The sequence below is a fragment of the Ambystoma mexicanum genome, chromosome 2q (assembly GCF_040938575.1).
Source record: "Ambystoma mexicanum isolate Mex_15411 chromosome 2q, UKY_AmexF1_1, whole genome shotgun sequence".
Lineage (NCBI taxonomy): Eukaryota > Metazoa > Chordata > Amphibia > Caudata > Ambystomatidae > Ambystoma > Ambystoma mexicanum.
In genome coordinates this window covers 863,710,362-863,736,521 of record NC_090924.1, presented here as the reverse complement: position 1 = coordinate 863,736,521, position 26,160 = coordinate 863,710,362, and the positions used below count along the sequence as shown (strand labels likewise).

At 43.2% G+C, this 26,160-nt stretch overlaps 1 protein-coding gene across 9 annotated transcripts in view; it reads left to right on the top strand.

Annotated features, from left to right (window-relative positions):
* The first annotated feature begins 2,483 nt into the window (after positions 1–2,483).
* The window catches only part of WAC (WW domain containing adaptor with coiled-coil), a 978,331-nt gene continuing 954,654 nt past the window's right edge, over positions 2,484–26,160 (top strand). Inside the window, exons 1-3 of one of the 9 annotated variants that reach the window (XM_069648101.1) lie at positions 2,484–2,837; positions 3,029–3,062; positions 4,198–4,393. In XM_069648101.1, coding sequence (XP_069504202.1) covers positions 2,797–2,837; positions 3,029–3,062; positions 4,198–4,393 — 271 coding nt within the window. In that variant the 5' untranslated portion in view covers positions 2,484–2,796. Of the gene's footprint in view, positions 2,838–3,028; positions 3,063–3,117; positions 3,228–4,197; positions 4,394–26,160 lie in introns of those variants that run through there. The other 8 variants (XM_069648094.1, XM_069648099.1, XM_069648093.1 and 5 more) reach the window with 8 other exon arrangements.

Here is a 26,160-nt window from a genome sequence, read left to right as displayed (position 1 = left end):
CAATCAAAGCAGCATAAAAATCAGTATCCAGAGCAAGAATAGATTCCTTTAGAGATGTTACTGCTTTCTGATCTGGCCTCTTATTCTCCCCCATAGAAAAGCCTCAAACTTCAAGTGAGAGCCCCAGACTACACATCTTCCAGACCTGCCCTTAGCCAGTAAAAAGGGAAATATGTGACTGAGTGGCCTCATCAGAGGTCAGGAAGGTCTTAGTCTGATAAGTAGGGATGGTGTGAAGAAGGGTATTGGCCGAGACTGAATGGTTCTGCAGGGCTCCCAGATGCCGCTCTTCACTTTCCCCAAAGGAGTGCTCAGTGCTGCCATTGGGCTGATCTTCCCAGATCGAAGATTCGGCAAGGCATGTTCCACCGGATCACCAACAGCAGGGAATTTAATTTACACTTCTTGTCCTCTTGCTGTGCAGATTCAAACTGTGATTGTTAGCATCAGGGTTGAGACACTTAACCACAAAGCCAATTGAGACTGAAGACCCTTAAGATTGCTTGCTCTTTGCTTACACCTATTTTCCAGGTGTTCATGATTAATCTTCTGAGTGGCTGAGAGACAAATATGTATTGGTGTTGGGGGTAGAGAGGGGGTGTGCGTGTAAGCACTACCCCAACCCACCTGTGCCCTGACGCCATTCCCAAGTAAATAAAAAAAAAGTTTATATTTTTTTTAAAAAAACACCACAAGGGAAAGACACTGATTAAAACGAGATAATGAGAAGAAAAAGCAAAGCAGGAGAGTGTTCACATATGAAGACCACAATACATGAAGATATTTTAGACACTATTAAGACAGGTGGCCGATATATGTTTTCACTGCTTGAATAAACTGACCCTGTTCGGAAACCTCGAGGTAGTGCCAGCAATAGGTGGCCCGAGGATTGAGGTAGAAAGCAGCAACACTCAGCCAGCGCTGATGTACGACAAAACTGCGCGCGGTGCAAGAAGGCTTAGAGTCGGGGGATGCCAGAACCTTGACTACAACCCAAGCCTGGTTCTTCACAAGCTGGCTATATACTTGTACCCCCCCCCCCACCGCCCCGCCCGCAATTCTCACCTTTCGGCCGTTCAGTTAATGGATAATTGAGGTGATAAAAGCACATTTTCCACAGTACAGTCACCAATCTGCAATGGATAATAAAGACACACCCTTACTGCTTTTTATTTTGCCCACTTGCAACCAGGCACTCTCTTCAAGAAATACTTTCAAATAATAAAAAGCCATTTTCAAAAATAGCCCTAAATTCATAGAAATATGACAAAAGAAAGTTGCATACGAAATGTAAATATGCCCAACAAAATAAATAATTCCAAACAAAGCCCTAAAACGGACACACAGTTAGTGACCGGCAAACTGTGAAACAGGTAAACTGAGGAAAATAAAAAAGATCAATTATGCACTCTATCAACATGCGACGTAAGCCTCCAAATACAGTTCGACTCACTGCATCTTAATCCACCAAAAACAGAAAAGACAACGGCCACAAAGCTACACTAAAGGAGTGCGCGCGCCCGTGGAGCTTAACAGGCACCGATTCCAACTCGCTACCCGCGGTCCATCACTGCGAAGACCCTGTGAAACCAGCACTACTGCAACAAGACCACACAGACCAAGAAGAATCCTAACCCACCACATACACTCAACCCGAGAACATGGAGTGATAAGGCTCAAGCCTCGGTATAAAAAAAAAAATCACAGCTGATGGATAAAATCTATCAGCAAGAATAAGATAGCTAGTCGCTAAAAAGGCGCCATTGTGTGTAGTTCGAAGGGTAGGTCCCGAGCTGACAGTAAAAAGGCAGCAGCATTAAGAAGGGCAGCTATGCAGCTAATCACAGCTCACCGAGGTACTCGGAGCACCCCCACCGCGCAGAGACAGATTTTCACGGCCAAGTCCCACATTCAGGGTGAAGCCTAATCATTCTGGTGTTCTTCGCTCATCAAACACACATTTTCTCAAACCAGACTGAACAGAGTCAAACAGCACGCAACCTCCAACGCCAGAACCCAGCTGCTTCTTCACCCTGTCACACTGTCCCAGGAGGGGAATCCGGAAATGACGCCAAGCGCGCGCCCTGTTCACACCGTCGTCATCATCATCATAGAAACTTAGCAGTAACTGGTGAAAACTGAACGGAAATACTAATATTTCAATATGGTAGTCAAATAAAAGTGCGCCCACGATACAGCACGAAGAAAATTATCGGACAAGACTTCCAGCCAGGGTGCGAAAACGGAAGCGCCTGTTTTGTGGAAGGCAAAATGTTAACATTTTGTCAACCTAGAAAATCAAATTTATAGTATCTAGCAAAATAGTACTTAGTTTTGTAGGTCTACTTTGTATGCCACTCATGAAACAGTTTAAGAGCGCATTGCTTGAGCGTCCACACTTCGAAACAACATTAACCGAATTAAAGGAAGGCGCCTAGTACAACATTCCATTCTACTTTTCAAGTAGGGCAACAAGCGTGAATGCGCAACCCTTCTTCCGCAGGGCATTTCTATTCGCGTGCGCGCTCCAGTATTGTCTGACGCTCTTGTTGTGGCCTGCGTTTACTTGCGTACTGCGTCGCCGTGCCCGCGATCCTGCCAGTCCTGCTGTAGCCGATGTTGTGTAGTTGGCTGTGCGCGCTGCTGGAGGATGGACTGTCAGTGCTCGTGCCAGTAACAGACCCCGCGCCCCAATCGCACCCCCCCTCCCCGCCCCGTTAGTGTTGCGACCACCCCCCCCAGCCGCAGATATCGGTTCCCCTCCCCGCGCGCTCCCCACACACACGCAGGGCATTGATGGTAATGTATGCGAGGAAACAGCCAAGACTCAGTGATGGGTAAATCGCACTTTCTACGCACAACCGTTTTTCTGTCTAATGACAAATCCGCCATTTTTGTTGTATAGCAGCGAAGAGACTCCCCGGGGCTGGGGGCCGCGGCTGCCGCGCCCTCCCCTCTACCCTGCAAGGCCCCCCTCCGGGGACTGTTGAGCCCCCTTTAACGCTGTCTTTTTTATGCTCTTTTCCAGCTGTCACGACCGGCGAGAGTCGCAGCCCTACCAGGTACTTCTCCGGGGCCGCTGTGTTTTAGGCCGAAGCTTCCGGGCACTTGCAGGCCTCGGTGCAGCCCGAACCCCAGCGCCCCGCCCCCCCACACCCGGGCCCTTCCTCCTGTTTTAGCGGCTCCATGTGTGACAGACACCAGCAGCGCCCAGGCCTGACTGCTCTGTGCGTTCCCTCAGCCACAGTTCACACACACTCGAAGCTGGCGAAATGTTTTCATTTTACAAAACAACTTGTCAAGTACTGGTGATAGCACACCTTCACCCCTTTCATCGATTTTCAAGCCCTTTAAACGAAGTGTTCACAAAGCAAACCTGTTGGATTATATTGGGAACATTTTCTATCACTAGTTTGTGGCCGACCCTTTCAGTGATCGTCCTTTTCGTTATTTATTTGGGATTCCAATTTATTCACCCACATGAAATATGTTATGGACATAATCGGATGAGTTTTAGGCTGAATTTCAGCACTGCGTGTCTAAGCAGTTCTGCAGATTCAACTGTGCTGCGTGCATCCTAAACGTAAACAGTGCAGGAGAAGCCATTGATGTTTAATGACAGTAACTCAAGCGCAGAGGCAAATGCTTGGTCACAGACTTAAACCACTCTTCTGTAATTCCACTAAGGGTCTTGGATGTTTGTGTTGTGCAAACTCTTTACCCACTTATTGCTTTGTGTTCGCTTAACCTTTATTGGTGATATCTCAACGTTCGTCCTAATGAATGGTTCTTCAGTTTAATAAATATTGAATTTTGACAACCCAACTAGCTGTGCTGGTCCAGCCAAACAGATCCGTTGATATGGCTGTCCATCAAATCAGCACGTTGTTGAGTTTAAGTCTCAAAATATGACACGTGTTGGAAATAAAAACATGACTTCAGCGTAGACCTATTCCTTACCGTAAAGTGACGTTTGGATACATGTTAGCAGAAATGTCATAACTTGAACACCAACAAGATTGAAACCGACGGTTTTCCTTACACTTTTAATAAAACGCTGCATTACTGCACATTGTTAATTATTCAGATTTTTGCATATAGAGCAGTGATTTATATTCATAATCTTAACTAAAACGAGTTTCGTTAATTGTTGCATTTTTAGTTGGTTTGTTTTTAAAATTGAAATTTCTTTTGCAGACACTTAAATACTCGTCAAAAACTCACCCCAGCACTGGAGATCATCGGCATGACAAGATGCGAGATCCCGCAGATCCTTCACCGCCAAACAAGATGTTGCGGCGTTCCAATAGCCCTGAAAGCAAGTACAGTGATGGTACGGGACACAGTAAGGCCAAAAGTGCGCACGCTCACAGAGTTCGAGAAAGAGATGGTGGTAAGTTGCACCCTAAACAATTTACTTTTATGTATAATTGTTTGTGACCCATATTAAATTACTCATATCTCTGTTTTCCGTTAAAATTTGTTGTATTGCTCTTCATTTCGCCCCCCCTCCCCGAGGTAGATGACATTCCATCCAGTAGAAATTTAAGGAATTATTTTCATGGGATTTATTTGTTTTCAAACGAAGTGCATACCAGGCAGATGTCTTAGCCTCACTTTTCTTTTGCTTGACCGAAGGAGTTATTGATGCGTTCTTTTCAGCTCATCTGGGAGCAATGTTTGCTAGCTCAAGTATTGTTATAGCCCTCTAATTAGCACCAGATCAGTACTTTGTTGTGGACTGTCCACTGTAGCATATCATTAATTTGAGAATACAAAAAAATTGAATTACTAGTGCAAACAAGGCACCATATTGTGCCGTCTATTTAGACCTGTCTCTTTCTCCTGGCTTCGGGTCAATCCATCGAGGTTTCTTACATCACAGATCTTCGAAAGCATATTCACTGTCTACAAAAAAACACAAAAGCTGATAAAAAAAAAAACATGAACAATCGGAGGGTCCTGTATTGTTTTCACTCTGTGCACATCTTTTGGCTTTCTTTTGTTGGAAATATGTAATTGTATATGAAAGAAGCTTGGGTGCACTTGTTGACACTGCAAACAATCAAAAAAATCAGTTTTTGAACTTTTATGTTAAAATTGGAATTTGCTTACGTTGTCCTGTGGTTACAGTAACATATTTAAGACAAATATTACTTTGCACTAACACTTTTTTAGGATTTGGTTATAGACGGAAGAGCATAGATGGTTTCTGTGCAGCATGAACTACATTTTTCTTAGCATCACAAACACCTTGTGTGCTCATGGTCTGTAGAGGTCGGAAAGAAAATTACCAACGTGGTAATTCCTTTTTGCATTAAACACATGAAGTTTTATAAAGTCAGGTTGCCCTATAACATTTGCTGACTCTGCATTGCTCGGTATTAAAACCTATACTATGAATTCCATAAGTGCTTGTGCAATTGTTTATTGCTGTTTGCTGAGAAACATTGGCATTTGTACTACATTCATTTGATAGTCCTTCATGGACTTTTAAATTCTCAAAGTTTAGTTTGTAACTCGAACATTGGATGCGTATTCCATTTGAAACTACTTCCACGTGTATTGTGCTACTACCCAATATGTCCAGACCTGAAAGTTAATTTCTATTAAATCCTAATCAAACTATATGCCAGCACATTTTTAGTCGTGTGATGACCACTTTTATCAGCTTTTGGATTCAAAGTTTGCTCTCCACTTTTCCAGCTGCATAGGTATACGTGATCTTAGGCCGTCTGTCCCCATGTTTCTTACACTTGGCTCTACATGAGAAATATAAATGTATACCTCAGCAATGGCTCTATTCTGGCAGGAGCTTTCTGGCAATAATTGGTAATGACAACCACACAGCTCCAGGAAAAATCGAGGCACATATTTACTTATGTTCAAATATTAATTATGCTATTGCCTATCTCACGTGCTGAAAATGTGATCTTGAGCATATCACTTTAGCCTCTGTATTTGTGTACTTATCTGTGGAACTCTGGGAATGCTCAGGAGCTGCGTATCAGTATTACCTGCTCCATTAGGTCACTGAGGGGTGAGGAGATTTGACAACTGCAAAGTTTCCAACTTTAGAACTAAGGATATCACAATTCTAATCCGTTTAATAAGGCTACCAAAATTGTTCGACAGTGGCAAATCGGTGAACTCTCTAGAGCACAATATTACATTAAACATGTTGGTTCAGGGATGTACGGTCTAGTTGTGAAATCTGAGCCAGAAGACCTACAAGATAATGGCCATCGTTCATCGTTCTGGTGTAGCACCTAGGCTGTAGGCAGTTGCTTTTGTGTAGTGGTGCCTTTTTTCTCCTTTTTTTTTTTATTTTTTAAAAAGCCGATAACTGAACTGTTAAATCAGTAGGGATTGAGGATAGTTTGATGCCACTTCTTGTAAGTAATAGTTTAGCAGATTTTTTTCTCACTGCTGTGGCAGCCCTCACCCCGCTGATTTTGGTGGGATACCATACATTCTGGTTTGAATCCCTCTGCTCATCCAAAATTTAGGGTTTCTGAGTGGGACAGGATATGGGGGGGGGTAATGCACCCCCAATTCTTCTGCTTAAATATCTGTATATTTATTTGAATGCTTAGAAATAACATGCAAACCAGTATGAAGTCCAGTGCACCAGATAACGTTTTTGAAGTGGGAGTATTTTGCTCCCTATTTTATAAAGTTGCAAGTAAAATGTACATCCAGTTCCTAATGGGATTATTTTTTGTATAAGTGTTTTTAAAAAAAAAAAAAAAAAAAAAAACTGGAAAACGGAAATGTTTTTGTAATATTTCTTTGCACATTACTAGATATGTTAACTTCTTTTGATCAGGCAGTTATAATAGTTTCTTCTTCCTGTGGTGGTACGTGCACTACTGGTTCAAACCTATTCATGTAGCTCCGTGATTGAAAACGAGGGCACACGGTTCTATGTGTTTTTAATTCTTAGGGAGTAAAAGTGACTGGCTCTTATCTGTAGGGCTGATTAAGTCCTATACAAAATAAAAAAATCTCTGGAGGGAATAGGAAGGACATCCGTTTTAAGTTTCTATCTTTGGAACCAGAAGATCTGACACGTCAGTTTCCCTTCTTGACTATGTTTTGATCGTGGCCAAAACACAATTTTCCAGAGTGTCTGTTTCTAATCTGCCGAAATGCTTTTGGTTTTTCCACGAACATCCTGTTTTGCGTACTTTGTAAATAATGGGCAAATGTAACCTCACAATGGTAAACCATTAAAAAAAAGCAATCCCTTTCATTTGCTCTGTTCGGATGTGAACACATGCAGAATGACATGAGTCATGCAAACTAGTGCTCTCCAAGCAGACGAGTTTCAGACATAACATTTGTCTGAAGTGTAATTTTCCTCCTGCCATGCCCATGTTCTAGAATGTATTATTATTTTGAAAGGCACCAACCAGTTGTCATATGTCCTGTGATTGGTTACATTTCCAACCTGGCTGGTTCCTTGGGTGGGGCCTACTGTGCATACCTCAGGACAACTTAAAATCATTAAAAAAATTCAACTTCAAGATGTTTCAATGCATAACGGACTCTGCGTCTTTGTGTATGGACACTTTAAGTCGCATCTATGATCAAATACATACATCCAGGCTCCTAAAAGTGATCAGTTAGTTACGGAACATTTGGTTTTGTTTTGTGATGGTCTTGCTAATAGCAGGTGACCACTCCGGTGGTGTTAGTGTACGGTACAAATATCCTTTAACATTAACAAGTGGCATTTTGTGCAGTTTTGTATGAAACCTTTAGAAATAAGGTTCAACTACTAATGCAAAATGGTCGCATTATAAAATCACTCCGGTCAGTGATATTCTACGTATATTTCGTTAAGTGTGCAAAATGAGCAATCTGCTGTTTTCTTCCAGAGCAGCGTTTACCTTTTTATATATCGCTCAAACTGCCATTTTATGTACCTTTGAAAAAAAACATACAGCGAACTTTTGATGTGTCTCGTGAAATAAAACACTGAGAAATATGTATTGTTTTGACAGTATTAAGATCTAAATTCTAGTATATACAGCATGCTTCATGTTTGGTTTATAGTGTGTTTTATCTAGAGGAACATTTACAAGTTTTGTTCCTCTATCCCTTTTTGTACATGTTCTACGTTTCTAATCCCTTCCTCTTTTGACAATGAGCAGCTTAATTTTATTTTTGTTACTCTTCTGTCTGTCAAGCATTAACATAAGGTTCCATTCAAGTGGCTAATTAATTTTTGAAAGATTTCATTTCTGAATGCACCACCTCCTTGGCTAGGATGATATGTCTGGTCACTTGAACTTAGTCTGCTGCTTTATTTCTCTGTGGACGATCGTGTGGGCGATCTGATATGTCATTTATAAAACACCTATAAACAAGTGTTTCAAGGCACGACGAGGCAAGGAAGAGGGAACAGAGGGAAGGCGGACACAACTATCTTATTGGGCAAAGTGACACGTGCGTGCAAGCAAAAGGGTGGGGGGAAGCGAAGTGCCAGGGGGAAAGGGAGGGTGCAGTGCTGTACATGGGATCTAAACAATAAGTGTGGCCAGCAGGTGCAAAGATAAGTGCAGACAGCAAGTGTCCAAAACTGCAGGTAGGGGACTGTAGGGTTAAGTGCAAAGGTTGCCGGGAGGCAGTGCTGGTGTGCAACTCAGCGGGTGGGTTCCTGGGCCCGATTCACAGGGTAGCCAGGTGACCAGTGCATTATCGGACAAGAAATCAGCAGGGGAGAGGAAGAAGGCATAACCAAAGAGGAAAGTCTTGAGGTGCTTGCAGAACCGTAGATGGTTCTCCTCAAGTTTCAGACTTGATTGGGGAAGGTTGTGTTTTTTCCATCTTGGCAAAAGTGTCCAGAATTCATTAGTAAAAGATATGTAATAAATAAAATTAGGATTGATGAATATTCTCATTCCTAAATGTAAAATAAGGTGTCTTTTGACAGTTGTTGGTAAAGTATGATTGACATTTGTGTTTGGTGATGGAAGAAGTTGTTTGTACACAATACAGACCGACGTTACTAGAGTTAATTATTTGTGGCTTCTATACCTTTTAGTAGACTATTGCTTACTAAATATCCCTGTCGCAGAGAAACTAACTCTTCCCTGAGTTGAATCCAATCTCCCTAGTCAAGATCTGATGTGCTGCCCGTGTAGGTTAGGGGATGGAAGAAGAGACTCACTACTTTCCTCTCAACTTAAAAAATAGGGTTGCACACAGTAGGAAGTCTAATTATTTTATTCCTTCCTCTTTGTGTTTCTGAAAAGTATCATTAAAAATGCCAGCAAATACTGTATATGTGCGTTACTCTGCTAGAATGAACTGATATATCTTAATGTTAATGTTAAAGGATATTTGTGCCGCGCATTATCACCACCTGAGTGGTCCCCTGGCCCTCTGGCGGCTCTGAAAAAGGGAGAAATGGGGGGTGCTAGTGGGAATAAACTGGAAAAGTGAAAGAGAGCAGTGATGTGCTGTTGGCAGCCTCAGGCCAGTGGGTCCGTTGGCTGGGCTTGGGGTGTTTTACTGTCAGTAGTCGTCGTGTGCTGTTGTGCAAGTCTATTTGTGGTTTGTTTTGTTGTTGCAATGTGGTGAAGTTTGTGCGGATTGCTGTATTTAGGCTTGTGGTTGTGTTGGAGTTTGAGAGGTGTATGCAGAGGGCTGAAGTTGTTAGTGCATTATTTAGTTGGCATTGCTGTCCTTGCAATTGTGTCAAGGTGTGGTGCCCCCTATCATTCACTATTCCATCCAATTGTGGCACTCGTCATCAGTCAGTTTCATTCAAGTGTGGCGCATGCTAACATTCATATTCTATCTAGATGCGATGAGGACTTAACCGAGCTTGCACCTTTTTCTGGAAATCTCTGGGTGGGTGGGGGTTCTGGGCAGCATCCTGAACCCTATTACAGTCAACCGGTTTCAGTGGAATCGATGTAAGCGTGTCCGCTTTCTTCAGTACTAAAAACCAAACAACGTTAGTTAAGGTTCCAATTCTATCAGGACAGCATAATTATTTCTGTCAATGTTCTCAGTCTGGTTTGGTCGGAGTTTGTCTCCTCCAAATTTTCTTCTAATTTTGATGCACCCTGCAAGGGGAGAATAAAAAGATGGGGAACCATCAGTAACTTTCTTTTGTCTACTTATGTCTGGACATGTCTCATTCCGTGTCACAAACTCTTACCAAAGACTTTTCTTTTTTTCTTAGGACTCCCGGTTGGTGCCCAGTGTCTGGGTCCGACCTCTAATCAAATTGAGAACCTGTATTTACAAGGTTGTCCAATCTGATTTTTAAAAATGTTTTAATTTTGAGATCTGTATCTAGTGAGCCAAATAGGTTCTTACCATACTTTGAACTTCACACTAATCTCAGCTCGAATTCCACTCTTCTCGACAGATGTTTACTTGCAGACCAGTATCTGCATCAGTAGGCAATTTTTAACCTTGTTTATTTCTTTTGTCACCCACTATTGTCTAATTCGTAGCCACATGTTATGCCAATATATGCTGCAGTGGTACGTTACAACCTCAAAAGTTGTGTACAATCTGTGTTTTGTCGGAATGTCTTTAATCTTCAATCACATCCCACAATGGCATTTTTATAGTAACCTTAGACATCTAATCTTTGTACTCCAAGATACCACAAGGTGAGAGTTTGAGTTATAGAAAGGATATTATTAGAATTAATGCACTGGCTGAAATAGCCATTATGAAGAACTATTTTGTCTTGCAATATAGGTACTATGAGCAGATATCCGGAACAGCTATGGGTGTGGCATTCGCACCCAGTTTGGCAAACTTGTATGTAGCGGACTTTGACAAAGGAACAACCTATCACGAGTCTAATCCCTACGCGAAAAACATCAACACCTGGATACGCTACATAGATGATGTGCTCATGTTCTTTGATGATGAAGAAAACGGTTTGATGCAATTCATGGCATGGTTGAATGCACAAAACCCCTATCTAAGATTTGCACACAAACATAGCAGAAAGGAAGTGACATTCCTCGACTTGAAAATCATGAGGAATGGAGAGCAGTTGGAAACAGCAATATACCGGAAAGCAACGGATAGGAACTCTCTTGGAATTCAACAGTTAATATCCAAGAACTCTTCAGGGAATCTTGCCCTTTGATCAATTTCTTTCTCAGGTTTAGAAGAAATTGCAGTACAAGAGGAGAGGGACTGCCAAGCTACTATACTTACTGGAAAGCTAAGGGAAACTATCCAGAGAAAAACATAAAGCACGCAAGAAAAAGAGCACACAATATACCAAAGTAAATCACACTAACTCAAAATGAAACGAGACCTACAGGACAAGATCAAATAACTGCAGTTTTTAGCCATTCACCCGTGGTGAATAAACTAAAAAAAGAGGTGAAGAAGCTTTGGCACGTACTGAATGTTGGACAAGTATTCTGGCTGTCCACTCTTCGCAATGAAAAGAAGAAATTTGCGTGACTCACTGGTTAGTACCTACAGAGAAGTCCATGAGCGAAGTAGATAATCAAACAAGATTATGGGGTTTGCAGAAAGTTGTAGGGCACACCCCCATGTGGACAATGTTCTGTTTGCCATTTGACAAAATGAACAACAGAGATGGTTATATGTTGGACATTTCCGTGGGAACAATATTTTTTTTACAAATTGTAACACAACTATGTATCTATCTTATCATATGCTTATGTAGGACGAGATGTATAGGTCTAACTACGAGGGCCGTAAAGGTCAATATCTGTGAACAAAAAATGGTGAGGGACATTTTGGTTGTCCTGCGGTGGGGAATTTTGGTATACCAACAGGAAAAACGAACAATTCACATAGATGTGTTGAGAGAAAGTAACCCCCTTTTTGTTTCTTTGGGCTTCAATTGGGAATTGTACACCCTTTTTGAACATTTTGGGTTTGTTTGGCATATGCAGAGATATTTATGCAATTAAAGTCTTTGGTTTGTGGGCACTCAATTAACATCTTTCATTTTGCTACACCAGGGAGCGAAATAAAGATTTGCTATGCAAGGCAAGTGCTACCTCGGGGACATAGTGAGTAAATATATTGTCTTGTCACAAATGCAGCTTCCACATGCAATGCAAACCATCATTTTTTGTCTTGCATATGGCCCATTGCTATTAATGTCTTCCACATGTTTCTAATGGGCATTCTCTGCACATTCTCAAACAAGTAATGTCAAATAGGTATGTTTGTACAGAGCCAGCTGGCATAGGATTTCAAGACGACCTCAAGTTAGCTATTGGTGTGAAGCCAAATTATAACTAGGAGCTAAATGGCGGCCAGCAGTTTCATCCCTGTTAAACCGACAGTACTGAAGGATACCGGGAGGTGGGCGACTGGTTCTCCAGCTCTGATGCATTTTTTAGCTGTTTTCCCAATGGCACGTGACTGGAGCATGTCTTTGACTGATTAGTGCTGTGTGCCAATGATGGGATTCAATCACGCATTCAGTGTATGTTTGCTATGTTTTAATTGATTTTTGAGATTAGGAAAAAGTAGGAAAATCTAATATTGCACCTGTGTGGCATTCATTACTTAAATATGAGACTTGTTCTCTTCTGCGACTATATGACGTGTGTATTATACATTTACATGGTTTCCTTTTAAGCCAACATTCAGTTGGGACTTAAAATGAAACTTATATTGACTGAAGTGTTCATTTTAAAACTAATCCAGGCACAGTGGACAATGTTCCCGAACATCATGCTTTCTCATGTTGTAGCTAAATGCCAAGGCTAAAAATGCAGGTTCTTCTCTTTAGCCCACCCATGAGCACAAAAGCCATCCTCACCAGTTAAAGGGTTTCTTTTTTTCCCCCTCTGATTTTACTAAGGTGTCGGGTGACAGGGGTTGACAAGCTTAGTTACAAGGACTAAAACGGAGTAGATGGGGACTCTAGTCTTGCCTCTACCAGCACACAGGAATTGGTCCACTAAATTACCACTAGTGTGCGACCGAATGGCACAGAATGATGGAGACTCGATGCTGATTCACAAGTTTTATTAGTGTTTTCAGAGCTCCGAGAGTGTCCCTCTCCGTCTCCCTTGGGTTCCCACCTTAATCTAGGCTTCCCTTCCGGGCTCCTTCTGACAAGGCTGTGCTATAAACTGGGGCTGTTCTTGAGCCCCCTGCCAGATCACGTCTGCCTCGTGCATATTTGGGCCTGGCTGTTAAACATGTGTGTTTAATGCTCCCAAGACTATTCTGGTATGGCCCTCCTAGCACTTCAGTCTTAGTTTTCCCATGGTTTCTCTTTGAACCTTGCCCCTATTACAGTTGCTCCCGCAAGGAACCTGTGAGTCATCTTTGAAAACTCACTCCTTCCATGCCACACACCCCAATTTACTTGACATTTCTACCAATTCTCACCCATAAGGTGGAGAGTCCATGTACATTTGAAGCTGGAATACTAGCATACTCTCCACCTATCTTAAAAAAAAAAAAATAGAAATAGAATTGATGTTATTAGTTACACATAAGCCTGGATGGACTACTTATGGTCCAGCTTTTTGTTGCTCTGTGCAACACTGTTGTATGTGGTTGTCCATCTGTGAGTGCCCTGAGGCCTTTGGGCGAGTGGCGCGCTATACATTTTTGATTTTTATTTTTTTTATTTTTATTGTATATGGTTTACAAAAAGAAACCTTTACAAGAGAAATCCTTAAATACAAAAAATACAAGAAAGAAGGGATCATACATCGCTGTTACATTGCATATTGATTTCATTTCATTACCTATATGATAAGAAAACACAAAGATCCACATATCCTGTTTCTGTCAGTAAGTAACATATAAAAAAATCAGTTAAATTCAGTGCACATTAAAATTTTTGACACAATTTTTGATAGTTAAAAGGAAAAAAATCCCTTTACATAAAAAAAGAACGAATTTAGCAGCAGTATCAATTAAAATTCCAGAGTTTGTATGCATACATGATATACTTTATAGAATATAGAGATGGAATCCATCAAACAAATTGATCAAATGGGAGGGGGATACAGATCAAGAGACTTAATAAAGCCTGCCACAGCGAGCCCGTCTTCAATTTTAGAAATTGAAAGTGACTGGGACCAAATATCTGCCCACAAAATAGACCCCAGGGTGTTGAATCTACCCAAGTAGATATCTCTAAGACCTTTCAGAGCAGTACATTCTAAAAAAAAAGATGGCGTGTAGATTCAATTACCCCGGGGGTATGACAAAATCGACATAAAAGGTCCAAATCACTAATCTCCTTCCTTCTATAAAGAACTTCTTTAGGTAGGAGATTCCATCTGAGTTTGAGAAGAAGTGAACGATAATAGCGGTTAGGAAATTGATTTAAGATAAGACAGGCAGCCTCTTTTCTTGTGGTCAAATTGCAGATCACCGAGAGATGGGTAAGCATGCAATTTTTCCAGCGTATTACTCAAATCGCTAGTGAAAAGACATTCTTTGACTTTGTTGGGGTTAGTTGAAGTATTTTGTGTCTGAGGGAACGTCTTAATTCGATGGCCGATGGTTGGGCCAGAATGAGGAATCCCAAATAGACAATTTTGTGTGCTCTAATGATATTTTCACCACCGATTTTCCATACTTTTTTATTGCTCTCTCTCCCTCTAGAGAAGACCATTGTTCAAGTTTTACTTGGGTTAATTTTTAACCCATTAATGAAGGCATATTCTTCAAATTTACAGATAAGCCGACTTTGGTGTGATCAAAAAGAAGAAAATCGTCGGCGTATGCCAGCCATGAGAGCCTGAGATCCCCCAATTTTGCATGTGCCTGTACTTTCAAGGAATTCCCCTACGTCTGCCAAGTAGAGGATAAAAAGGCATGAAGCTAATGAGCAGCGTTGTCTAACCCCAATACGAGTCCTTATCCTTCTAGAGAACGTACCTTTAAGATCGATCCTAATATGGACCCCCAAATTCTCATACATTGCATTAATTAAAGTGAGTAGACCAGCCGGAATCCCCCATTTAGTTAGTTTTTCCCAGAGTCTCGACCTAATTACTAAATCAAAAGCATTTGATAGTTCGATTGAAGCCACATAGAGAGAGCCATCATATTTTCCCCATGTTGAACTTTGAAGGGCAGTTAGAATAAATCCATTAAGATTCGTTGAGTGTCCAACCCTGAAGATTGTTGTTTTGGGAGAATATTATTTTCCTTAATTCAAACATTAATGTGCAAGAGGCGCATAGCAGCGAAAAGCTTGCAGTCCGCATCAATGAGAGAGATTGGTCTATAATTCTTGACCAATGTCCATAGACCTCTCTTAAAAATGGGGACAATATGGGCGGTCTCCCAGCTAGATGGGACATTACCAGAGTTAACTACATCTTGGAATAGGAGACAAAGGAGTTTAGCCCAAATTTCAGGTTCTGCTTTAAATGTGTTATTTGTTAAGCCGTTAGGGCCAGGGGCCCTTGATTTCTTAGCTTTGCCAATAAAGCCTAGTATTGTCTCATAGTCAATATCAGGTTTCCAAGTATCATTAAGAGCATATTCCCTTTTTTTGCATAGCTCTGGGCCCTCCCGCCATATCAAAGAGTTCGGTGTAATGCGCGACCCATTTGGCCTCAGGAATAGCATTCAACTGGTGGGCCACTGCCACATCATCCTGGCCAGAAAAAATAGCCCAAAAAGCCCCAAGATCTTTAAGCATAAACTCTGCGTTATTTTGTAACACTCGATTTTCTGGATTTAAAATAATTTTATATTTTTGACGGAAAGCTTTCATTTTTGTTTTTTTGTTATCCCATACAATATCAAGGAGATGGACCTCTTTAAGTTTTCGAGTGTGGACCTTTTCACAGGCCAACTCCTGATCGAACCTATGTGCATGGGATTTCTTAGGAATACCCTTCCTTAGTGAACCAGAGATGCTGTGAAGAGCATTAAGAAAGCTTTCAAAGTATAAGGTATTGAATACTGCGTGTTCAGGAGAGAGAAGTGTGATTGAGTAAATCAATTTATAATTAAGTAGATTAATATTGTCAGGAGACCAACGTACCCCTGTCCCTTGTCCCACGGTTTTAAGACGGCATGCCCCCCCTGCGGGCAGAGGCTTCATGGGAAAAGGAGAAAAGAATGTAACCAGCAGTGAACCATGGTCACTCCATGGGTTAAAGGAGACCTTGACCTCAGAGGAGAGAAGGAACAGAGAATGATCTACATAGACATAGTCAATGGTAGACGATGAAAGACCTCTATGCCATGTAGGGCAGAGTGGGAGAGTAGCGTCAAAAGACCCGTTAAGGCATGTTAGGCCTACCTAGTCCAAAGCGAGATTCCAAAGTCTACCGCAAACATATTTCTGGCCTTGCCGATTGTCATCCTCCAAAGCCAAACCCATGTCGTCATAGTTGGCCTCGGACGAAATGGAACAGTCGGAGTTAAAATCACCAGCCAAGATCAATTTCCCCCTGGGATGTAAGGATCTCCATGAAAGTACCATATCCGTTAAGCATTCTACAAAAGGTTCAAGGGCAGCCATGCCTTTGTGCCAGTATACATTAATCAAGAGGAGATTAACCAGTTGATCAAGGGAGCTAAAACACCAAATGGCGTATGCGCGAGAACCTTATTCCTGAAACCAAGAGAAGCCTTGAATCCAATGAGAAGACCCCCAGAGGGCCCTCCCTCCTAAACTAGGTTTAGCATTTTTGGAATGAATATCAAATCCATCAACAACGGGAGTAGGGAGTAACCAGGTTTCTTGTAAGAAAAAGCAATCTGAGACAGTTATCCTAAGTACTGTCTTAGTATTCGGGAACAGATGAGAATTTCCCCTGGAATTCCAGGAAAGAAAAATAAATTCATTTGGGACCTTAATATTGATAAGAGTACCAGGGCACTTAAAAGAGTGCTAATTTCCACAAACCTGAGGTGACCTGGGCCCAGTTTCTAGCATTACCATTAAATCTGGCCGTAAATTGCCTCCGTTGAGGTTGTGAGGCTCTTTGCGGGTGATAAACCATAGTAAGGTTTCCCCTATACTCTTCACCCCCTCTGTTTTTTCCAGAATGCTGATTGGGTTGTAGCAAATCTGCTTCAAAACCAAGCTGCATTAAACCTTCCCTTTGACCCATTATTAGTTCTAGTACCACTCTAGATTTCAGAATGTTATTCATGTCTACACCTCCTTGAGTAGGAAAGAAAATCCTTTCCATGTCTTAACTAGAGATAAGTGAAAGTGAAGGAAGTTGGTGGAAGATTATTAAAATATTTCCACGATTAAGACAGGCATATCTTGACCCCATAAACTAGCAAGCTGCAAAATTTCGATAGGATCTTTAGCCTCAGTTGATTGAGGTAAAGAGTCAATAATACTTTTTGTAAATTGACTCAATCAGCTTCCAGATCAGTACCCCTAGCGCCCCTTAATATAGTCCTATTTTGGATAACGTGGGGTCCCACAGGAAATCTTTCATACAGATTGGGAGAATTCCTATTTTGGGAAGGTTCAGGCCCAATGGAAAGACCTACAGAGCCACTTGAGGGCTTTGAGTGAGCGGAGTTAAAAAAGTTGGGAACATAAAGACCTCCACTGGTCTAAATCCCAATAACAGGCTCTCCCATTATAGTCTCTGTGCTGGTCGAGTGACCATCCGAATGGCAGGGTGGGTGACCATCTGTGGAGGGAAAAGTTGTTATGGGAACCCTAACCTGAGATAAGCCTGAAGTCAAATTGAAGTCCACCCCAGTAAGTGAGTTTGAGCTCACGAGCTCCTGAAATAGTTGTTTCACCATGTCAAGATTGACCAGATTCGCAGTTACTGGGATGGGAGTGGGCTCAGAGTGGGTAGGGTTTATACCATTTTGGGAATTACACATAGTAGTTGAGGGATCTGCGATCAGATCGAGTGGCAAAGGGTTACCTGTGATTTGTGTATTCAAAATAACTGGAGCAATGTTATTTATAGGCTCCGGTTGAGTTTATCTTTGGATGGCATATATTGGGAGTTTCCTCCCCCTGGATTATATTGCCCACCTCCTCAAGGGGAATAATATCCTTTGACGTAGAACTCTCTGGCAAAGCTTCGGGCTGACCGGAAACAGCCAGAATAGTAGGAACAGAGGTGGAACCAACGGAGACAACAACCGCATTAAAGGTAGCGGTATCAGTTATCGCTGATTCCCCCAGAGTCTTAACCCCCTTTGGGGGGGAGGAGTTGTAACACCCAAAGGAGCACATGCCATGAATGGATTTTTAAAGAATTTGTTAGAGAAAGAATTAATTTTTTTCAAATTCTTCTGGTTTTTAATTTTCTTTATTTGTTGAATATGTTTTTATTACCTATTTGAGCAAAGGCCTTTAAGGGATACTGTTTCCTTAGTGAGATTGATGCAGTCAAGAGGCTTCTCCAAGGGAAGATCTAATATAGAAACAGGGAGGGGGGCAGCACTGTCTACTTTGTGTGGTTCAGCCGCCTCCGATGTAATAGATTTACCATAGAGTCCCTGAGAAGTGGAACCAGGGAGATTAGGAGTCGACCCCTCTTGGGCTTTTTCCAAGAAAGAATTAGTAATCACTTTTAAGGGAGTGACACAAAGTTTAGCATCCGGGGGAGGATACACTAAAACGCCCTCAGGGTTCGAGGGGGGGGGGAATCAGAGAAAATTGATCACTGGAACCTCTGTCCGAACAAGGAGGGACGGTATTGACTTGGAGCATATTAAGAGCGACCCCCGGAGTACTATCTTTCTCCACATTAGGGACTTTGGTAACCAGAAGCCCTTCCATATAAGGTTGGCTGGGAGGAGTAGGGTCTGGGTACTGTTTTGTTATTGAGGGGTTATCGTCCTTAATAAATTTAACCAACTCTTCAAATCTATCTAGACCTTCTAGCCTAGTATAGATTTCAGAGAGGAGGAGAGAGTGAGATCTAACCTCTGACCAAATGTTATCATACAGACTCACAAACAAACTAAGAACCATATTGAGTGCAGATAATGTAGGTTGAGTTAATTTTATTCTGTCATCTGCCTCTTCAAGGGTATGGTGCATGAACGACTCACTTACATGATCCTTTTGTGTATCCGGGAGTAGACCTCTTTCACTAAGCCATTTTTGCTTCTCTGTGTACTCAAAATGTGAGTTCTAAAGGGGAACCCATATAGGAGGCATCACAAGTTTGTTGGGTTACATTATTAGTATTAATGGAATTACATTCCAAGTGACTCTCAGCTATTGCCTTGTCTGCACAGGCTATAGTACTAATATCGTCGATATCGTTAACGGCAAGATCTTCAGTCTCCAATTTCTTTGCTACATTCTCAAGATGCGTATGGTCCAAGGAAGCCACTGTTAAAACTGAATGTGGGGTTTTAATGAGAGTACTAGTGGCAGTCCTTTTACCAAACAAATTGGAGATTTTTTTTTTCCCTTGAATAGGTTTACCCATACCAGGTTTTGTTTTGGGTGTGTGAAGTAAAGATTTTGTAAGTGGAGTTTTGAAAACAATGGGTTTCACTGTCAAGGTAGGAGCAGCAGGTATAGAGCTAGTAGAAAGATTAACATGAATAGAGGAAGTATAATTGGCCTCCCCATTAGAGGAGGGTATCTCCGGTGTTAAGTTGACAGAAGGACCACCCTGGTTCCTATAGTCCTTTAGTGGGGGAGGCGGGGGTTGTCGAACAAGGCGGGGGTTGTCGAACAATCACCCCCTTGGATAGTACAGGAGGTTCTATAGAGTTCCTGTCAGGGGCATCCAACGTTGGTATAGGCAGTGGCAACCTAGGTTGTAATTGGGCGGGGGTTGGGTGTATATAGTTCACCGTACTATTGTTCAGATTATCCATACCTTTCCTTGCCCTAGATCAGGAACCAGCTTCCCCCAAATTCAGAGCTATAGAAGATGCTAATCGGTCTTCCTGTGCATTTATGGAGATAATCTTGTTATCCCAAAAAGATGCAGCTATTATTGATTGGGGTATGGGGAATAATACCCATCAAATTGAGTACAGCAGGCCTATCATGTAAGTGGAATTGGGCTTGGGCGACACTTTTTGTAGAGAACAGACCAGGGAGTTCTCTACTAATGTATGTTGTGGCTTACCCAGAGGGGTAGGAATAGGGTTCATAGATGGGGTAGAGTTTAACAGAGCAGGAAAAGGAACCACCTCAGGAGGAAGGGTAGAGTCAAAAGAAGCCTCCATAGTGGCCTGGCTCCTGAGTCCCTTGCGTGTCATCCAAACAATGAGAGTGCCTGGAGGAGTAAGATGCGGAGAGCTGGAAGGGAGACGGCAAAGTGGCTCAGTGAATGCTTAGATGCCAGCGGTTATAAATTAATATTAAAATATCACAGGGAGTAGAGATCACAGGTACAGAAAACAATGAGGCAGGAAACAGTAATTATTAAAATGCACTGAATAAAAGGAGTGGCAAAATGACACGTAACAGTACCTCAAATACTGATTATATTTAAAACACAGAATAATATGGATCCTTTGTTAAAATCGAGTAAATGGGTAAGAAATCTATCCAAAGTAGGGCCCTAGAGTATTATGTTAAGTCATAGGCTGGGTAATCATTCCAGGAAATCAGACGACTGCGACTGCACTCGGTATCAGGGTAAGGAACGGCCGACAGCTTGAGGAGTCGCCAAAGTCCGACTCTTCCCCCCCCCTTACTCAGAGTGCTGGTTAGAGTTCACACAAGTGGGGTGGTAACTTATAGCCGCTGTCTGATACTCACAGGGCTTTTGCTCGGGCACAGTCACAGGTCACAGCAAAACAGAAGCTCCAGCCCTTACAGCTTCCAGGGCTTAACGCCGCAAGGGTGGTTGGGTTGGCAATCTCAGGTCGATGAATGTCACGTGTTCCGGCTAAGCTCCGCCCCCTTGAGGAAGCAGGCAGACAGCAAGAACAGCGCTCGCAGTGCTGCTTTGAGGGATAGCCGGTATAACACAGAGCAAGCGTTCCAGTAACCAAATGCTCCTTCACAGCAGCAGTAAACCGATACATAGATCACAACCTCCAAAGTGACTATGCGCACGGGTTGGTTCCTTGGGAATCAGCTTAAATAAACTTAAATAGCCCAGCTGAATAGTGGCACCATCGTAATGAAATAGGTGAGTTGGCACTATTGCCACCTTTCTCCTTCACTCAGCTGCCTGAAGTGAGTTTCAAGCCGTAATCTCTCTGTAAGCGAGTGATAACATTGGTTAGTGGGACAGATGGACCGATTGACCATGCTCCCCCTTAACCCTCACTAGTGTCACTTTCTAGCTCACAGGCAGGACCCATTGGGCCACCTGATGTCCACCTTATCTTCTAACTTTGCGGATGACACTCTGCTCTTTTTCAGGCTTCCCTCAGCCTCCTCTACTCCCTTGCTCATTCCTGACTATCCGCAATTCAGGATTGGTGCGCCTCCAACGATCTCTGCCTTAATGCCAGTAAGACGGTAGACACTTCTCATTGGAACCCCTGCTTCCGCATTCCCCTTCTCACTCTGGCCGCCCTCCTTGGGCCCTCTACCCCGCCTTCATGTGAGGCAAGAAACCTTGGTGTCCTCTTCGAACCAGTGTACTCCTTCTCTCCTCACACCAGACCTTGCCAAGAAGATCCACTTCCAGCTCAACTTCCTCAGAGGTATTCTACCTTTTCTCACTTTCCCCCAGAGGCTCACTGTCTCCAGAGCCCTGGTTCTCTCCAGGCTGCACTACTGCAACAGCCTTTGCCAAACTCTACTCTTCGCACCCCTGTAACTAATCCAGAACAGGACTGCAAGACGTAGCCTTGGCCTTAAGCCCTAGACTGTATCTCGCCATCCCTGATATCTCTCCACTGACTCCCAGTGGCTGCAAGGATAAAGTTCAAGACCCTATGCATCGTCACCAAGGCTTTCTGGGGTCTGGGCCCGCACTACATCTAACTTCTTTACTGAAATACCTTCTTTCTAGAGCCCTTTGCTCAACTACCTCCAACTCTTTTGAGTGTCGGGCGCTTTTCCAAGCAGAGAGTGGGGTGGGGTAGATCTTTCTCCTCTGCAGGCGCCTTCCTCTGGAATGGCCTCTCTGCACCTTTCTGTCTTGAGCCGGACCACCCGAAGTTCCGGAAGCTGCTAAAGTCTCTCTCTCTTTCTCTCTCTCTTTCTCTTTCTCTTTCTCTTTCTCTTTCTCTTTCTCTTTCTCTTTCTCTTTCTCTTTCTCTTTCTCTTTCTCTTTCTCTTTCTCTTTCTCTTTCTCTTTCTCTTTCTCTTTCTCTTTCTCTTTCTCTTTCTCTTTCTCTTTCTCTTTCTCTTTCTCTTTCTCTTTCTCTTTCTCTTTCTCTTTCTCTTTCTCTTTCTCTTTCTCTTTCTCTTTCTCTTTCTCTTTCTCTTTCTCTTTCTCTTTCTCTTTCTCTTTCTCTTTCTCTTTCTCTTTCTCTTTCTCTTTCTCTTTCTCTTTCTCTTTCTCTTTCTCTTTCTCTTTCTCTTTCTCTTTCTCTTTCTCTTTCTCTTTCTCTTTCTCTTTCTCTTTCTCTTTCTCTTTCTCTTTCTCTTTCTCTTTCTCTTTCTCTTTCTCTTTCTCTTTCTCTTTCTCTTTCTCTTTCTCTTTCTCTTTCTCTTTCTCTTTCTCCTCCTCCCCCCGACTGGTTGCTTGGCACCCTCAGTCTCACTGGGTACCAGGCTCCTCCATGACAACTCATCCTTGCACTGCTTCCTGCCCTACCGCACACTTAGGGGGTTCCATGTGTTAATATCCCCGCAAAAAATCGCCGTATTGTTGCGCCAATATAAGGCATGGAACCTGCGGGGGGGCACCCCCACAACACCTGCTCCCAATAACCACAAATATTTCCACTAAAAATATTGCCTATGGCCGTTCCCGATGACTATATATACGGCGATATTTGTGGTGGGGATAATATTACCTGATGCCACTTGGGGACTGTAACCCCTACAGCCCCCCTGCCTCCTTGCACTTAGACAGATCCACACGGTCTGGCAGCACTTACTCTTAGCCTGCTGCCATGATCGCACTTTCCCGCTCTCCCTGCACTGCTCGCCTCGCACCTGCACCATCTGAATGACACAAGGCCAAGTAAGATCGTTTGACTTGGCCTCTGTTTGTCATCCTTCGTCTTGTGGTGCCTAACACTTGCGTACAGTGTGTTTTATAAATGCCAAGTATCATCATAACTCAGATAATTTGAGCATCCGGATGATCTCACTCTTGGGTTGAATCCAGAGCGAGTGTGAGCGAGTCCGTTTTTGAAATTAATGTATTCTCATCAAACTGGACTTGCTTCTCGCTGAAGGACCATCTAGCCCCCTTCACCCTCTATATCGAGCAGCAACACTGTTCATGCAGCTGCACACTTGGCTGGTGTGAGCGAAAATTCCCCCATAACCTGACCGCTATTCTAATCCGTGTAGCCAATCACCAAAAGTTGAACCCAGCCCTGCAAAATCTCCCACCGAACAATTGCTTTCCAACGAACAGTTGGTTTATAGTCCTGAAGTCTGAGACATTTAGAGTAATTGCTAAAGAAGCCTTAATCGGGCGTTGCATCTTTTGCCGGCTGTACTGTCTGGCCATAATGACTGGATTCAAATGTACTCGTTTTTTTCTGCAGTGCTGATCAATTTGAATTGCTACTAGATGTATGTTGAAAAGATACATTTCACAGATGACACCACTTGCTAAAGCAAGCAGGCCATATTCCAATAGTACACCATTAATTTGACTTGATTTTGCTATTTCTTAACCCGAAAAGCCAATTTGAAAGTAATAGACTGGGAAGGAGGAACTTTGATCTAGCTATTAGAGGCTGGTAAATTAATGCACAGAGCAGATGGAGTGGGGTGACCCTACATTCTGCTGCAGGGTGCTCTGGTATTCTGGCCACAGTTCGTGTAGAGAATCGCATTGCTAAATTGTGGCTTAGATGGTCACTGGTTGAGTCGTCCAACATTATTTATGCTAATCCATCTTTGACCTGTGAATTGGACGGAACATCGCCCTTTGCCCAGTATTCCTAAAGAGTGCACTGCAAAGAGGTTGTGTGCCTCCACCTCGTTAATTAAGTTTGATCTTTGCATGATTTTAGTTATGCTAATTGGTTTGAATTGCAAGGTGTATCCTTTAAAAAAGATAAAGGCTGTGAAGCAAATAACTGTGTAGTCGAAAAGCATTATATTTCGAAGGGATTGTGTCCTCCGACGTATTCCTCATCTTAGATATCTCCTTCCAGCTCTGCTAGCCTCGGAAATTTTTTTCTCTAGAGGGCGCTGCGCGTCGACGTCCTTCGAGTCGATGTCCCTCGACAGCCGCCGTATCGACGTTCGACGTCATCCTGCCTATAAAGGCCGCGCGCAGCGTCCGTTGCTCAGTTCCGTTTTTCCGCGCTTACTCGGTGCCTCGGAATACCGTTGCTCAGTTCTTAGTCAGAATAATCCTATTTACCTCGAGTTATTCGATCCGTACTCGATGGCTTCCTCGTCGGAACCGACAACTCCTCGATCCGGCTTCAGAAAATGCTGAGATTGTGGGAAAAAGATGTCGTTGACCGATCCTCACAGAATTTGTCTGTGGTGCTTGGGAGCTGAACACCATTGTTCGGAGTGCGAGGACTGTATGTCCATGACAGCTAAGGCCCTGAAGGAGCGTAGGGGGAAGCTGGAGAAAGGTAAGACTTTTAAAGCATCTTCTTCGTCGACGAAGTCGAGACATTCGTCTCCTCGTCACCATTTGCGCTCCAGGTCCCTGAGTGGGTCTCATCACTCCTCGAGATCGAAGCACTCGAAGAGGAGACGTCGAAGATCCCCTTCTCCGTCTTCCTCTTCCTCTTCCTCTGTTTCGCCAAAAAGAATCCCTTGCCCCACGAAACATAGTTCCCGGGCTGAATGGGAGGAATTCCGAAAGAATATGATGAGCATCTTCGAGAAAGCGGCCTCGACCCCCTCGAAGACTGCCGAGAGCGATGCTCTGGTCGAAAGACCCGAAGGTCAAAAACGCCGCGAGTCGCAGTACCCGGCGAAAGAAACCTCTCGAGCGCGTTTCGAACCCTCGAGCAGGACTATGACCTCCAAACCTTCCTCGAAGGTTCCGTCGACACCGTCGACGAGGGTCCCGTCGAGGTCGATGTCTTCGACGCCGTTGTCGAGGGGACCTTCGACACATGGGTCTGTCGACTCGACGCCGGCCTCGACACCGGCGTCGACGCCAAGAAAAGTCACGGTTTCCACACATCCAGTGACTATCCCCAGGTCCTCGACGTCCATGACTTCGATATTGTCGAGTAGAATTCCAATTCTGTCGAGGTCCTCGAGGCCTCCACCTCTGTTTTCGACGCCACGCTCGAAGCCTTCGACGTCGGCATCGACGCTTTCGAGGCCAATAATGACAAGTTCGGCACCCTCTGCCTTGGAAATGGGATTTACTCCCCTTATGAGTTCAGAACAATTGAGAACTATATCCTCAATTTTAGAAGAGGGTGAATTGTCTGAACAAGACATATTTGAGTTACAGGGACCTGTAACCCCAGTTAGAGAGGAATTTTCCTCTGAAGAGCGCAGATTAAAGGATCTTCATGATTCTTTACATGAGGCAAGTGGGCTAGACACTTCCCCTGAGGTGGAGTTTGCTAAGCCAGTCCCGGGGGAGCATGCTGAAACCCCCTACAGAGCCTTAATGGCCAGGATTACAGAGTTCATGGGGTGGTCTGCACCTTCACAATCTTTCCAACAAGATGACCTCACGGATATTCTTGACAAAGGCCCACAGGAGGATCCTGTGGTGCCTTTTCATAAAGCTCTTCAGAGAAGGATCATGACAAACTGGGAAACCCCAGATGTAATACCTGCAGTAAATAAAAAACTGTCTACAAAGTACAGGGTATCTTCCACAGACCCAGAGTTTTTGTCTAAACACCCATCCCCAGAAAGTCTGGTGGTACAAGCAGCATCCTCTACCGATGTCAAGATGGCTTACCCTACAGTCCCACAGGACAGGGACGATAAAAAATATGATGCTATGGCAAAGAAAGTCTTTTCGGCATGTAGCATGGCGTTAAAGTCTGTTAATGCTACTTGCACCCTTGCTAGGTTCAGCCATACACTTTGGGAGTGTGCTTCTACAGCGGCTGACTGCATCCCGGAGGGAGAAGAAAGGGATGCGTTCCTGAATATTATACAGGACGGTAAAGACGCTATGTGCGAATCCCTCCAGATGGGCA